The following is a 15,761-nucleotide window of genomic DNA, read 5'->3' as shown; positions in this document are numbered from 1 at the left end:
ACTGATATTCCAGGGAGTTCAGCATTCAGTGCTAAGACAGTTTTCTCTGTATTGATCTGGGAGCTGAAAAAGAGCCAAACATCTGACACACGTTTAAATCCAGGAGAGGCTGGACATGGAGCTCCCTTTGAAAAATTCTGTATTAATTTAAATATGCTTTGTAATAAACTGGAAAACTGCTTTTACCTCACAGCTTTGCCACTGGTTTGGAATATTTGGTCTCAGCTTCTGCTCACAAACTACCCTTCTCATATCTTCTATCGAAGGATCAGAAGGCACAACGTCATAGTAAGGCAACTGGTATTCCTCAGTGATTCCTAGGGAAGATTTATCGCGTAGGTAACAAAATCCAAATCAGCTGCTCCAGAATCAAGTCTTAATTGTTTGTTTTTACAGGCAATAAGAGAGAACATTTGGGGCCACCTTGAACAACTGTTCCACAACAGACTTCTACCACCACATACCACCAAGATAATTGAGAGCACAGGGGTGGGGACACAGATCCTTTAATTAATTTTGTTTAAGATAAAGGCGGTCTGGATTGCAAAACAAAAAGGCCAGAAACCTCACCTCCAACGGAGCACCTTCGGGCTATCTCCCAGTACACCAGCCCAAGAGAGTAGATGTCTGCACGCTTGAAGGACTCGAAGATGTTCATGTTCATCGCATCATCCAGTATCTCAGGAGCCATATACCTTCAAAGCACACAAAGGTCAGTTTGCCAGAGGGAGCTCATGCAAACGACTGTGGCTGCACTGCCGCGTGCCGGGGCCAGGTAGCAGCCGCTGCTACTGGGAAAAGGGGGAAAGGGAAACTCCTTTTGACAGCGATTCTGAGCGAAAGCAAAAGGGCTGGCCTGGTGATGGGTTTAACGCTGCAGCCGCCAACACCCACACACATCGCTCACGTGATCATCACCCACACGTGACCCCTCACGGCGCTGAGAGCGATGCCCTGACTTGGCCCAGGCCCAGGGGTGACGACACGCGACGCCCAGGCCGCAGAGCCGCTTGGGCTGGTTGCCAACGCTCAACAGACGCCAAAAGCAGAGGGGGAGGTCACCGACAGAGGAAAGGGCCGAGGAAAGCTGCCCCTCAGCCCACCCTCACCCACCTCCTGGTGCCCACCCTGGGGTTCTGGGGAATGTCGATGCTGTTCAGCACCGAGTCATGCTTCACGGCCAGGCCCAGGTCTGCAATGGCGCAGCTTTCGTTTCTCTTCACGAGGATGTTCTTAGATTTCAGATCTCGGTGTGCGATTGCTGGTTTGCCTGTTCACAGAAAGCACCATCAATTTTGACAACAGTACAAATTTTAATACAAGGAGCAAGGACACAAAACCAGTTTTATTCAACTTTGTTACGATACCCTGTAAAGAAACATTGAAGCCTATTTTGCACCCAGCAAAGCTCTGCTAAAGGCCATCAAATCCAAAAAAATCCTTGAGGGCATTTTTGTTCCAGTATCTGTATTTCAGGAATAAAACACACAAAGAGAAACTGTAAGTTTGCCCTCCAAATTCATTTAGAGAATCCTTCGTTAGCGCTCCCACAGGCATCCACTTAAAGATGTGGAAGGGGGCGCAGACAGTGAACGTGGGAAGACAATATTCCTATTCTCTGTTGACACCGTACCACACACGCTTACACCAATACTGTTTCTTGCGGTGTAACAGTTTGTACAACGCTTTGCTATACCGCGTCGCCCATAAACCTTTTTGCAAATACCACTGAAGCTTCTCAAAATACTCGAAGGACAAACAGGCGGGAAGCACTTGCCTTGCGTGCCGACGATCTCCATGTGGAGGTGGGCCAGGCCGCTGGCCACCGACAGTGCCAGCTTGACCATGCCCTCCACTGTCACCGTGCCCCTGTTCAGGTAGTCAAACAGGGACCCTTGCTCGTGGTACTCGGAGACAAGCCACAGCTGAGTCCATGTCCCATTATCTATGCAGAGGAAGCAAGATTATTCAGCTTTATTAAAAAAATTACCCTGGAAAAGCCTTCCCTGTTATGTGGCCAGCTCAGGCATGCAAACGAACACGTTTGCCAGCCACTCCACCGGGAAGGGGCTTGGGGTGGCTGCAAGGCTGGGATCGGTGTTTCAAACACCAAGACAGACACCCGGGACTTGGCACAGGACTCACAGCGTACCCTTGTTATCGGCAGCAATAAAGCCCAGGATGTTTTCGTGTCTCAGCATAACCGTCTGATAAATTTCTGCCTCCCGAAACCAGGACCGTTCATCTCTGGAGGAGAAGATTTTCACAGCTACATCTTCCCCGCACCACTTTCCACGCCAGACTTCGCCAAATCGGCCTTTTCCTACAATTTCCTGTAGGACGATAGTCCTGGCTATTGTTCTTTGTACAAGCAGAGGTAAACCTAGTTTAAAAAGAAGAGATGGGTGTTTGTGAAATAGTTCAGCAGCGATCTTTAAATCCCCAAGTTGGATATTTCCCAGTGAGCTGTACTCACAACTTTGCTTTCAAAGGGTACCAAGGGAAAATCCTCTCCCAGCCAAAACCTCCTAAAATCCTGCTTTTTAATGTAATGTGCCAACTGAGCATACGTCATGCCTGTCACTAGGTACAAGAGGCAATCTCAGATCTGAAGCAAGTCGGGTGCAAGCCCTCCCTGCCACCAGCTCTGCTGGACCGAAGTGCGTGGCAGTGACAGCCCAGCACCTGCTGCTCTGCCACGGGGTACTGGGGAACCCCCTCACACTGGGGACGAGCCCCACGCCTTCCTTCAGGAGCCATGACCCAGTCTGGGTCACAACAAGAATTACACACCCTTCGGGTAAGGGGGCAGGGGACAGAAACAGAAAAGGTCTGAAAAACTGGTGTGTATGCCACAGCCTGCCTGGAAAATAAGCCCAGCTTTGCTAATCTGTTGACAAAGGAGAAAAGACTGGCTGTGACCAATGTGTAAAAAGCCAGGACAGACTGCCATGACTGCACTGGACCTCAGCCCTGCCAGCCCCCACAGTGAGCATCGCCCGCCACCTCCCTGGTAGCCCTCAGGGCTTCCAACCCAACCCTACACGGGTATATTTTCCAGCAAAGCCAGGAGACCCATATGACACCTTTCTTTCCCCAAACTCTACCTCCCTAATCCCAAATAAATTTAAAAACCATAAAAAACCCCAAGTAAAAAAGCAGGCCCAAACTACTTCATTTGGCTTCGTATGAACTACAGTTTATACAATTAGTTGATCTGTTCTGGCTGAAATTTTCAGAGCGAAAAATAAATTATCATAGCAGTTTCATTTTGTTTTGCTGGCCATAAACCCCTGCCTCGTTTGATTTGATACTGTATTTGTTTGGGACTTAACAAAGAATTATATATTCTTTTTTAAATCAAGACAGCCTTGCTTTTAACAGAGCAAAATAATCGGTGGGAAAATCTGTAGTTTGAAGGCCAGCTTACTCAAATTTATTCAAATTTTCCCTCTGGTTTCCTGGACAGAGCTCTCACACGGGCTTGTCCTGGCTGCCTGTGGTCAAGTGCTGGGTCGCCTCTGAGCAGAGAGGAGCAAACTCGGTTTGGCCAAAATCAGAACAAATCACACCAGTGCACACAGGGCTCCTGTGCCTCCAGGATGGGCCAGCACAGATGAAGCTGTGATGAGCTCAGCGATGTCTGTGAACAGCTGAAACTTCAGGGTAGATAAAGCCAAAGCCTACCCATTATATCCGTGGAAAAGCATTAGGGAAGTACAATAAATTAATCCTGAAAGGTATATAGTTCATGGAAAATAAATTAAACTAAGCACCATTTATAAATTTTTCACTTAAAAATAAAAGTAAGCATGATTTACATGTTTTTCAAGTAAAAAATTCTCGTTACAGAAAGCTGGGCTGTACACACCAGACATGCCACCAGCCTGATGAGCTGGAATTTTTGAATTCCCACCTCATTTTTGCATTTCTTTGATTTAACAAGATCTCAGTAGCAATGGAGGCATCACAGTAGATAGAATATCAGAAATGGGAAAAATATTAAGAAGGTTGGCGTTCTGCACAAAACAAGAATTGGGAGTAACGTTATTTTGGCACCGCTATAGAAATTTCAGGAGCAGCATCCTGACTCATTCAGTTAAATTTAGTACCTTTTACCATCAGCTGTGCCAGCAATGTTTTGTTTAACACCTGAAACTGCCTTCTGAATTCATTTTTTAAGTTCTTCCATTCAAAGACTCAAACTTTTGCAATTTGACAGAAAAAGAGCAAACAAAGCTCTGTTGCCACTGTAAGGTGTGGCCAAGCGTATCAGCACAAAACTTCCCTTGATAAAAATCTTGTCACCGGCATAAGAGCCTCTGAGACAAGACCCCCAGCTGCACCCTCTGCCTGGCAGGTGACGTTCTTCATCGCCCTCCAAGCAAGGTGGCACATTTGCCTTTGGTTTAAAGCATCACGAAAATTTGCTCCGAAAGTTGGCAGCAATGCCACGCCAGCCACGCCGCAGCGAGGGGGGCGGGCAGGGCGGCCCCCACCTACCAGAGCCGGAGCCGGAGGTCGTCATGTCGTAGATGAGATCCTTCAGCGTCTTGCCGGAGCTCACCAGGGTGCACTCGGCGAGGGGCTCCTCCACGTTGGGCTGCTTGGCCCTGCGGCGGGCGCCACGCCGAGCCGGGCAGGCGCAGGCCGCCAGCACCGCTGCCAGCGAGAGGGCACAGACCGGCACCGCCACCGTCACCGCCAGCACCACGGGCCCCGCGCTGGCTCGGCCAGGAGGCTCCGACGCTTTCGGAAGACACAAGGGAGAGCAGGGGGAAGGGAAAAAGACGGTAAGTGAAGGGCTGTGGAGCGACGACGTATTAAGATTTCGTGGTTTCCCACAGTGAGGCAGACCACGTTCCCCTGAGTTCCAGGGTCTTTACCCCCCAGCGGCTCTTTTGCAGGCAGCCTGGGCTCAGGTCAGCGCTGTGATCACCACCCAACACCACCACCTCCGACAGATCACCCCAGAGCAGTCCCCAAGGAAAGACCAGCAGAGCCGCTCGGCAGCACGTGGCTGGCGGCAGCACAGCCGGAGGTGAGGTGTTGTTCAGATCACCACCGCACCTATCCCCAGGAACAGCCCCAGGAAAGCCCCTCAGACACGCCGACCCCTCCCTACAGGGCACCATCCTGTTGTAATTCCTCTTATCTGTTACTAACCCCCCTCAGGCTTCCCGCAGCACAACGTGTCCTGGCCACCAGCTCCTCCAGCTGGTCCCACCCCACCTCCCAGTGCCATTCAAGACAGCAAACACCTGAAGAATGTTTCCTTGCAACTGTAGTTCCAAAAATGCAGCAGGGACTCTACAGAAGACACCGGTTTAATCTGTTTGCGTTGGCAAAATGCCGCTTGCCTGCAGTCAGCCGATCCCCCACCACCCCACTGCAGAAGACCGAGGGGGGACCAGCAAGTTCACTGCAGGACCCCGACCGAGACACAGCCCCGAGCACAGGCTACGTCAGCCCTGTTTGTGTATTTCTCAGCACGCTGTCCCTGCTGAAAACAAATCCTTGGAAAAAACTATTTCCTAACACTTAATGCCTATGGGAATACCAAGCTCTAGTAAACGAGGCATTGAAAGGATTTCTAAGACAGAACACTTTGGGAACCTGTGCTCACGAAGCTGTATTTCACAAGAGTCAAGAAACGGGACCGTCCTAGATCATTTTCCATTTTAAAACTATAGGGGTAAAAAACACATCAAGAAGCTATAGGAATCCATTACCACGGTATTTACTTGCACATGCACACACACACAACCCCCTTAATGCCCCCAAAATTGTAAATGAGCTTAAAACAAAACCAACCAATCAACCAACACCCTCCCCCCCCCAAATTGAAACAAAACGGAAACACAACCCATAAAACCCCCTCAACACTCAGAATCACAAGTACCAAACACTAGATCTAAAGGCTACAGAAGATTTAAGGATCATGAACTCCACACTGTGCAAAGTCACCCCTTAGCTGTTCTAGAAAACAAAAAGCCCCTCTCTCCCTTTGGGCAAACGCTCAGCAACGTGTACGCTGAAATGTGAATTTTGAGAGGAACTGCAGCAGCCTGCCTGCCCTCAGCGCAGGCTGTGACTTTCCTCCAGCCAATATTACAACAGAAGCTCTTCTTCAAAGGACCCTCTCAAGCCGTGCAGCCCATCACTCAGAAGTTCCAGGAGCAGTTAGCTGTGCAAAATCAACTCATTCCTTTTTCTTCTCTTCCTTATATTTTAGCACTATGCACTTTAACCAAGTGAAAAAAGAAAATAAACAAAATGTTAACAACCGAGAGCCCTGTGTCTATTCACAGCACACAGTTCAAACCTTTCTGAAAACACAGTTTTTGTGTCTTGCCCACGGGCTTTTCCTTTAATAGACTTTGCCAGGACATCAAGGGGTCATCTGGCAGATTTGTAAGAGGATTTGCAAGCAGGATTCCTCCTTGCAACTGCTGCCTGTTAACCGATACACAGTGATTTCCTAAGCTGTTTTTAATTACGTTTCCACAGGGCAGAGGTTTCCCCTGGAGCAGGCACGCTGCGAGCATGCACCCTCTGTGCCCTGCGGAGCTGCTCCTGCCGCAGGGGACCAGGGTGCTGGCACCATGTGTCGGGGTGAGGAGTTGTCCCTCCCCACACCCAGGTGGTGTTCAAAACGCAGCGCTTCAGCGCGTCACCCAAACCCATGTCCTCAACCGCAGACCTGAGCGGATTCGTTACCTGTCACGGGGGCTGTTAGAGACAAACACACACAATATAAAACATCAGCTCTTCCCACCGACCGCTGAAAAGCAACATAACGTGAAACAAAGAAGATACAAAACTTTATTGTTCTTAGGCCAGCGCAAACAGTAGCAACAGGAAAATAACCAGGAAGCTTTGGACAGCAGCAGCCGAGGCCGTGGGCAGAGAGGCTCGGGTGGGCGCCTGCGCGGGCTGGCGCAGGACCTCAGCGCCCCGAGCCACAGCAGCAACCAGGATTCCTGCTGGGAACAACCCGCTCCCAGCAGTGGAGGGTGGCAGGCGCCTGCCTGCTCCTGCCGAGTGTCATCAGGCCGGCGGAGAGCAGCTGCAGTCCCGGCGGGACACCCCTCACCTCCAGCTCTGCCGCTCGCCCGTGCCAATCCTGGCCAGTTCCACCTCACCGGCACACAGATGGTCATGGGTGTCCTCTATCCCTCTCCCAGTCCTTCCACCTCCTTCCTCCTCGTCCCTCTTTTTCCGCAGCTCCCTCCATTCCAGAGCACCACTTCCAGAAGCAAACTTCTTAAAAATCTCCGCTTCTGTTCTCTTTTTATTTACCTTCAAGACTGTTTCCTTGCAGTCCGGATGTTACAGGTGGCAAACCTGTCCAGGCAAAAAAGAGCAACAGTTATTGTTGGCTTTCTTTTTATCTTAAAATTATATACATAGCTACGCATGTGCGCATATCTATATATCTATATCTATCTATAAAAACTTTCCAGGATCTCCTGAAACAGGGAAGCAGCTCCAGCAGTACTTCAAATGGGAGAAAAGCCAAGTTTGCTAAGGGCACAATATGTTACTTCACTCAGCTTTAAGCTGTTCCTGCACCAGTTGCTGCAGTGACACCTCTCCCTGCACGGGCCGTGACTTCAGACTGGCAGCCAACGGAGTAACTGGGTGACCACAACAAGCCCAAAGGGTTGAGGCGTGAGGCAAGGCAAGTGGAGAAGTGTGCACTTCCACAAGCACTCTTTGCGTTGCAGGACACACTCCTGACTCGCGAGGAACCTAAAAGTAAATACCCATTTTTGAAGGGGTTTTAATATTAAAGCCATATTACTCTACTGGCTATGTCTGCACCACCTTGTCATACATTCTGCAAATCCAGCTTCAGTTCCTAAATTTGCCAATGGAATTAAGTGAGACAACGATGTGCTCAAGGTTTCTGGGATGTGACAATTTGTAATTTGTACACTGTAAACCACTGAAACAGGTTTTATAGCAGAATTTTAAGGGGCTCATAAAAAATGCTCAGTATATCTTTAAAAAAAAGCAACAAAACCATTCTTACCAGAAAAAATGTCTGCAGTTTTAACAGAAAAGTGATCTGATACACTTTTACTGAAAACTTATATAAGCACCATTTCTATTGTCAATGAACTGCAGAGCAGGCTTTGTGAGAGAACTGCAATAGCGCTTAACTTTTAGAGCTCTTTCCCTCCCACATGGCATTCTGGGAGCCAGGCAAGCAGCAGGTCTAGCAGGGACAGGGTGAGCACAGCAAGCTCGTGTTGGCACTCTAGGACAAAGAGCAGGAGAAAGCTTGGCTGGAGGAGGAGGACGGAGGAGGGAGCACAGAGCCAGACGCTCACGGCCATTCCGGGGATGCAGAGCGGGACGGCAGAGCAAAGCAGAAGCAAAATTCAAAGACTCTCCCACTCAGGAGGGTGACACCAGCAGCAGGAACACAAACAGATGCCAGCTTTATGACTCGTTCAGAACAAAATCAAGTTCAGGGATGCTTACAGGTCTCTGAGATGCTGCTAAGTTGAGAGAGCTCAAGTGCAGAAGGCAAGTTAGCAATGAGACTGGAGGCTGAGGCGTCCGGGCCAGTTTACACAGGGTCTCCACCGAGTTCCTGGCGAATGAAGAGATCCGGAGTGTCTAGAGAAGTTTCTCGGAATGAATCAACAGAAACCTCCTTTGTCATCCTTTAGTCTACTGGCTGTACCAAAGACAAAGTGTGGATCGAGGCTGGTGGCAACTACTCAAACCCTCTCCAGTTCTTCACAGAGCACAGGCGGGAGGTTTGAGAAGGGCCAGCGCTGTGGTTCCTGCTGTACAGTTGGCTGTGGGCCGTCTTCAGCCCCGACCCCCTGCAGCACGGTGTCGTGCAGCCATGCCCACCACCGGGCTTGCACACCACGACCCCCAGGGAGCCCTAGGGCTTCCTGCAGCCCAAACCACACGCAGGAAAAGGGACAAACAGTGCAAGTGCCAAATACACAACACACAAGGTACAAACAGTAATTAACGGCAACATCACCAGATAAGTGTGGCAATGTTTACAGCAGTTGTGCAATGTTAAAACTCTTTGGGAAACAAGAAAATCCCTCATGACTACCTAAAACCATCAAATCAACACCATTAATCATAACATTTTGCAATCTGATTTCAAATGGACTATTCAATGACTTACTAATCAAGAGTAGAAGCTGAAGACGTGTTGCCACGTATGAAACAAAAATAACACATCTGGCAATATTCAGCAATTTCACAATATGGCATAGTTATATTCCAAGTTGTGTAAACAAAATAGTACTTTTAGGCAGAAAAAAGGAAGGATTTTTTTTCCCCTCCAATGGAAAAGACATTCTCACACACAACATTTCCCTTGCTTTTGACATATAATGGGCACCATAAGACTTCTAAAAGCCCTGTTTAAGTTCCTAAGCTAATCAGGGGGAAAAAATGATGTACTCTTTCCAATGTAGCAAGAAAATATATTGCATCTAATGCAGAGCTCTAGTCAGACACACAGAATAATTTTTAAACAATTCCAACAATACACAATTTGGACTAGAGTCTAAAATCAAGTTCCTCCAGCTTCCACCATAACTACAGACTAACCCTCTCCAAACATTCAGAAATCAGCTAGGAAAGGTCTGCTTAAGGATCCAGAAGTCCAAGTAAACCCATCAGGGATACAGCCACGAGATAAACACATTATCTGAACTGCTGTTTCCTGCCGTGTCTTTGCAGGGCTGTATTCTTACCAGTCCCTCCAGAGAACACGAATCTGGGACAGCCAAGATGGACAAAAGTATGTGAAGTATTTGTGGAATGAGACATCCACAGAGCAGCTATGACAGGCTGGAGCTCTGCCCACCAGGGTTTTGCTGAAGAGAACCTCTGGAGATCCGTCCAAGGGGGAGATGATCTCAGGAACTGCACCAGCAGGGCAGCACTCAGCTGCACCGACACGGAGAGGAAAGGGGTTTGGTGCATCTCATGCAGCTATTTCCATCTCTGAGCAGCTCTGCACCACCACAGCCCCTGCCAACAGCCGCCTTCTGGGCTACGGACAGCCAACCTCCCAACAGCCGGAAAGAGGACGCCGTAATTCAGAGGCTGATGTGTTTGGGTCAGCTGTTACCAGACTGAAGCACTTCTCACACTGGCCTACACTGGTCCCAGCATCAACCACATCTCCTCCATAGCCCCTGGACAGGACACCCCCGACCAGGCTCAGCCCACCCCTGGCAGGCCAGAAGGCATGAGATCCAGAGGGAGGTTGGTCACAGCAGCTCTTCCTCCCCACTTCTGAGTCCTGACCTCCATCCGCGGCTGTCTGTGCCACAGTGGACAAGCTCATTTTCTTCATCAAAAAACCCCAAACAGGAAACAGCCAGCTAAATCAAGCTTCTGTTGCTATTTTGCAGCAGAGTAGTAACACAAACTGTTAATGTTGGCTGCTGAACTCTCGCAGTGGCTTTCAGAAACCATCAGTTATGAGGAAACAAAGTGGCCACACAGAAGAGAGAAACAAATATATAAAAATATTTCCCCTCCTCTTCTTTTTTTGCTCCATTCTCCCTGTCCATAGTCCCATCACTAACATTTTAGGAGAGTTAGAAGAATTGTGTTTTTCCTCTTCAGTCATTGTCCAGACCCTCCTTCTAACTCTACTCTTGGACCAAGTTTGTGCTGGGAAAACAAAGTGAGACCTTGTTCATCCTGTTCAATAACAGACAAGGAACGTCAAAAATAAAGGAGAGGGAAAGCCAGAGCTTTGCCCTGAACCACACCCTGCATGTGTCTGCCCTTCAGGACCCGGGGAAGCTCTCAAGGTCCAGAAACGATTGAGGAGATTTCCCTTACAATTTATATTCAAGCACTGGGTTTTATTCAGACAGTTATTGGTTGAAGGCTGATTTTTCTCATTTTCTGCACCAATACACACCTTACAAAACTTTTGGTACAGTACTTCTTTAATACTAACACATCCATGTATATCATTCTCCTAGAAGAGCTTTAGTGCCTTTAGGCATTTTCAAACAGGTAAATGAAGAGTAATTATTTGTTCATGCAAAACCTATGGATGATATTAAAAAAAACTAACAAAATACAAGACTCTTGCCCAACAACTAGTCTAATCAGTACGATTTGTCTCTCTTGGCACTATGAATATACTCAAGGGATTTTTGTCTTAGGAATTCTATTATATTTCCCTTTCTTTCATCCCAGTGTATGCCACTATAGGTGATATGAGGGCTATTTGTGCCTTTGTACAGTTTGGGCAATAGGAATAAAGAGAGCTGGCAAATTACTTATTATACAGTTTTTTAATCCCACTATTAGCTTAATCTTGCTGCATAAAGCCTCCGTTCTCCTCTGACTCATTTTCCATTGTGCAAATACAGAACAGAAATCATATGCTTTTTCTCTCAAGTTCTAGAGATGCTGGTGTGCCAGGTCACCCAAAACAGAGCAGAGAGGAGACTGCTCCTGCTGTGTGCTGCCTTTTGCTGGAGTGACAGATGTACTTTTGAAGGAAAAGCCCTAAAAGCAGGGAATTCTTTGCTGTGCTGAAGTTCCCCCCAACTCACAGACACGTGGCTGCACACACTGAACACACCCCCATGGTCTTTCTTAGAGAAGCTGACATTTTCTTTCTCCACCCTCCGCAAGCAGCCTGGTCAGAAAGCCCAGAATCCTGGGAGAAATTTGCAAACCCACCTGCACCCACCTAGCCTTCATTTTCAGCACCTGTAAAGACAGAGACTTAATTTGCAGCATCACTAGGTGTTTCCAAATCACGAGGTTAGAATGAGCAGCAGCCTGAACTCGTCTGTGCACACCCACAGACACACAAAGACACCAGAGCTCAGGGAAGTCCCATTAACTACATCTGGTAACGAGCATAAAGCGCCTGAGCCTTCGGGCTCTGGTTCAACAGCTGCTGAGTCGCTGCCTCCACCTAAGGAGGGAATTGAAGCCAACATCAACTTTGCTGCTTTGGAGAAGGGATGGGAAACAACTTCCCCAGCCAGGTCTTGTCTTCCTGGGGCCAAAGACCACCCTCCACCATGACCAAATGTAAGAAGCTCCAGTAGCCTACTCCAGGGCTGCAGGTAAAGGTCTGGCATCTATCACCAGGCTTGTGAGTGGGGTAAATCCCGCTCACAAGTGGGGTGGGGGCAGAGATCACAAGCACCATCTCCCAGATCTGAAATACGGCCTGAAAAATCCTCTGAGACATGAGTCTACAACTGGAAGAAGTCTTCTTGCTCTTATTAGCAACTCCTCAAAAACAGCCTGCTACACGCTGAGGTGCACAGAGGCAATTTCTCATACAGAGACTCACAGAAAGGGCCATCGAGGAAGCAGCATGCAGGTTGCTTTCTGCAGCAGGTTGTTTTCTGCAGCCCGGTTATGACATCCCACTGACAGGGGAAGGTCACCTCAAGTCACCTGCTGGGGCAGAAAGTATCCCAGTTAAAATACTAGAAACCTGGAAATGAATTTAGGGTGGCACAGAAAAATCCTAATTACTGCAAACCAATCCTGCACTTCGAAATGTAGCACCTGTTAATGAAAAATACGGGAATGAAATCTCTGCCAACAAGAAGTAATATATAAAAAGTAGATATCCAGGTTGAATCTGTGCTTCAAGATGTGTATTTTCAGACATTGTAAAAAAACCCAAACAAACCAACTCCACCTCCTTTCACACAAGGCAGAGTTGCTCTGCTGCTGAGGCAGGCAATGCCATCTACAGTTTCACTACAGAAATTCATGCACAGGCGATCAAAACAAACAAATTGTTTTCTGCCCTCAGAGATCCTCGTGCTGCAAGTCATTTGATCATTTTGCAGCCACTCCTGATACAGGTACAACGTGGTAATTAACGCCGAGCTGGGGCTCGTGTCCCCAGCTGGACGCCGCTGCGGGACCCGGGAGGGAAGGGCCAGCCAGAGCTCCCGCCTCACCCGGCAGGGACGTGCGCCATGCTGGACCTTCCCAGGGCTTCTCCTCCTCCCCGAGAGCCACTCCTGCCCAAAGGCAAGCTTCGCTCTACTTCTAAACCAGAATCTGCATAGTGGAGATAGATAGATATAATATAGACAACATCATACACATATGTACCAAGCGTCAAGCTACATGTATTATCACTCTTTTGAGAGAGGGTGGTGGGAGGTGGGCTGGCTTAAATAAGTACCTTGACAAAGCAGGTGTATTTTAAAGAGCAGCAAGGCTGTGTGTTAAGTTAGGCACTAATAAACAGACCTGGTGGCTTTGCCACCCACCACAGCCGGCAAGGGACAACCAAGCAGCACGAGACAAGCCCCAGAACGGCACACTGTGACATGCCGGAGGACGAGGTAACATTAGACACGAACCTCTGGGCCAAGGAACTCCCCTCCCCCCGGGGCCTTGCACCAGCACAGCCTGAGCACGGCAAGTCCCAGCTCTGTGAACCCTGACCTAGCCCATACTCAATGGTGGAAACAAAAAGACCATGTCAGTAAGATAAGAGACTAATTACTAAACCTAGAACCACTTCCACGCTTTGTCAGACCCGCTGACACCACTTGCTGTGGTCCCTCTACTTTAAATTTCTTGCCCTCAGTCAGAAACAAACCCAAGATCCATATTTGGATTTCCGAGTGCATGTAAGACCAGAAGTGAAAGAATGCAAGCTGAGCAAGGAGTTGCCTAAAAACTCATTTTGGAAATAGAAATTCTCTCAGCAGAGGAACACAGCTACAACGGCAGTGGCATGCAAAGGTTTCTTCCCAGCCCGCGGGGCACGGGGGCTGTGGGGGGACCCCGGACAGCCCTGGCTTGTGCAGCCCAGCTCCCTCACCTGCATACGCAGCAACACCCCCAAGAAAGTTTATTTTTACTGTGGCCCAAATGAAGCTTTCCTACAACGGGAATTATGTGAAGAAGGACTGTCAGAAAAGACCAGCAAACAAATAACACTGGCACTGTTAAATTTTCAACTAACATGAATTCCCCCAAATGTTTAGAGCAAAGGGCTCAGGCTAAAAATTAAGTAATTTTCTCTGGTACTGAAATATGAAACCAGAGGTTTTGCAACTACCAGGTCAAGCACTAGGACGACAGACGTGCCTCTGCCACTCCTCTATAAATAGCAGTTTTCTCCCAAGACTCCAGCATCTCAACTTGAAAAAAAAAAAAGCATGGTATTTTATTTCTACATTTCTAGCGCATGACCACTATTAGTATCTCCCTTCTGTTGTCAACCAAAAGAAAAATACTGAAATAATCCTTATTCCTGCCCAATGCAACAGACCAGGTCAGGTCCCGGGGCACAGACTTCTCAGCTGTGCAGCTTCTCCCCCGGCGGGCTCCTCCTCATCTTCCAAATGAGGGGCCAGTGGGAACAGACCTTCCCCCAGCAGCACCCAGCACCTGCCTCTGCAACGGGAGATGACGGTCCCCAAGGCCACCGCAGGAACTCCCCCATGGCCTCCCTCCTGTCTCTTACATCGTACAGCAGTGCTTCCATAACGGCCTTTTAAATTCTGTTAAGTACTATACAACAGTGACTTAAACGCAATTTATAATTGTAAATTATGTATTAATTTGCATCTTTCTTACCTGTAACATCTCTCACTGGTACAAGTACATGAAAAGGTATCATCTGGTAAAACTGTATATTTTGCAGCTTTTTGAAAAAAGCCCAGTCTTGGAAAGAAGAGTCAAATAATTAAACCTAAAAATAGTATAAATATTTATTTTCAAAAAGCACTGGATCAACTTCATTACAGAGTTTTGAGTCTGGCAGACTCAATACTGTGCCAACTGTGTAATACACAGAGCTCCTGGAAGTGCAAATCTTTTTCCTCCCTCTAATTGGGACCAGGAATCTTACACATTCTCATCCCTGCTGGGCAAGAATCAATGACACCGATCTAACACCGAAGAAAAGCCACCTTATGAGCTGCTAAAATGAACTGCAGAACCCCAAAGCTCAAGACAAAAAGACTGCTGAAACGGCATCAGCCAAAGATGTCCCCCCCCTAGGACTTGGTGGCCGTTACCCTCTCACCCCCAGCAGACAACCCCATGTGCCATACGACCCACGTTGGCAGAGAGGACACACCTGACCACAACGGTGCCGCCGCAAAGCCCCGGATCCTCACGCACCGGCGCGCCGACATACGCTGCGGTAACCGCTCACCAATCCGGACCCCAAAGACACAGTGCTGGGCAACAGAGTGGCCAAGGACAAGGAGGAGAGCGGCTCCTCGAGCTCCAGGGGACTGCCCCACCACGGGTCAGACCTCAGCACCAACCCAGACACTTGCCCCATATACATTTCACCATCAGCACCTACAACTAACCGCCTTCTTTCCAAACCTCTCCAGTCTGAGTTCTCACCCAAGCCATCTAAAACAGGTCTTCTAAACTGTGTGCAGGGAGGTCTGAGGCTGCAAAACTTCAGCCAGTGGAAGGTCTTCATTATTTCCTTGCGATGCACCAGTTAACAGCTCTCAGCTCCTCACAACTCCTGATTCACAGCTGCTATACGTTGCTGACCCAAGCCCCATGGAAAGTCTCCAGTACATCAGGTATCATCTTCCTAACATCTAGGCTAATGCCAATTCAAACTACAAACCCCCTTAAGATATTCCAGCCCATAAGATCTGTGAGGTTACAAGTCTTGTTTCCTTCAGATGCCTCCTTTCATCTTCACAGTTAATGCCTCATGGGGTATCAAAGGCAGCATCTGGAGCATCTTTAGGTGATGCAAGAAATTC

At 48.3% G+C, this 15,761-nt stretch overlaps 1 protein-coding gene across 2 annotated transcripts in view; it reads right to left on the bottom strand.

Moving 5' to 3' along the window:
• ACVR1C (activin A receptor type 1C) overlaps positions 1–15,761 on the bottom strand; it is a 33,873-nt gene that overhangs the window by 5,872 nt on the left and 12,240 nt on the right. The window contains exons 3-9 of one of the 2 annotated variants that reach the window (XM_074828426.1): positions 7,303–7,347; positions 4,504–4,749; positions 2,153–2,383; positions 1,778–1,945; positions 1,114–1,270; positions 571–695; positions 187–317 (exon numbers count right to left, since the gene is read on the bottom strand). In XM_074828426.1, the coding sequence (XP_074684527.1) occupies positions 187–317; positions 571–695; positions 1,114–1,270; positions 1,778–1,945; positions 2,153–2,383; positions 4,504–4,749; positions 7,303–7,347 (1,103 nt within the window). The remainder of the gene's footprint in view (positions 1–186; positions 318–570; positions 696–1,113; positions 1,271–1,777; positions 1,946–2,152; positions 2,384–4,503; positions 4,750–7,302; positions 7,348–15,761) is intronic. The other variant, XM_074828427.1, reaches the window with a different exon arrangement.

The sequence above is a fragment of the Strix aluco genome, chromosome 6, assembly GCF_031877795.1.
Source record: "Strix aluco isolate bStrAlu1 chromosome 6, bStrAlu1.hap1, whole genome shotgun sequence".
Taxonomy (NCBI): domain Eukaryota; kingdom Metazoa; phylum Chordata; class Aves; order Strigiformes; family Strigidae; genus Strix; species Strix aluco.
The sequence above is the reverse complement of the archived record's forward strand: the minus strand, read 5'-3'. Positions and strand labels throughout refer to the sequence as shown.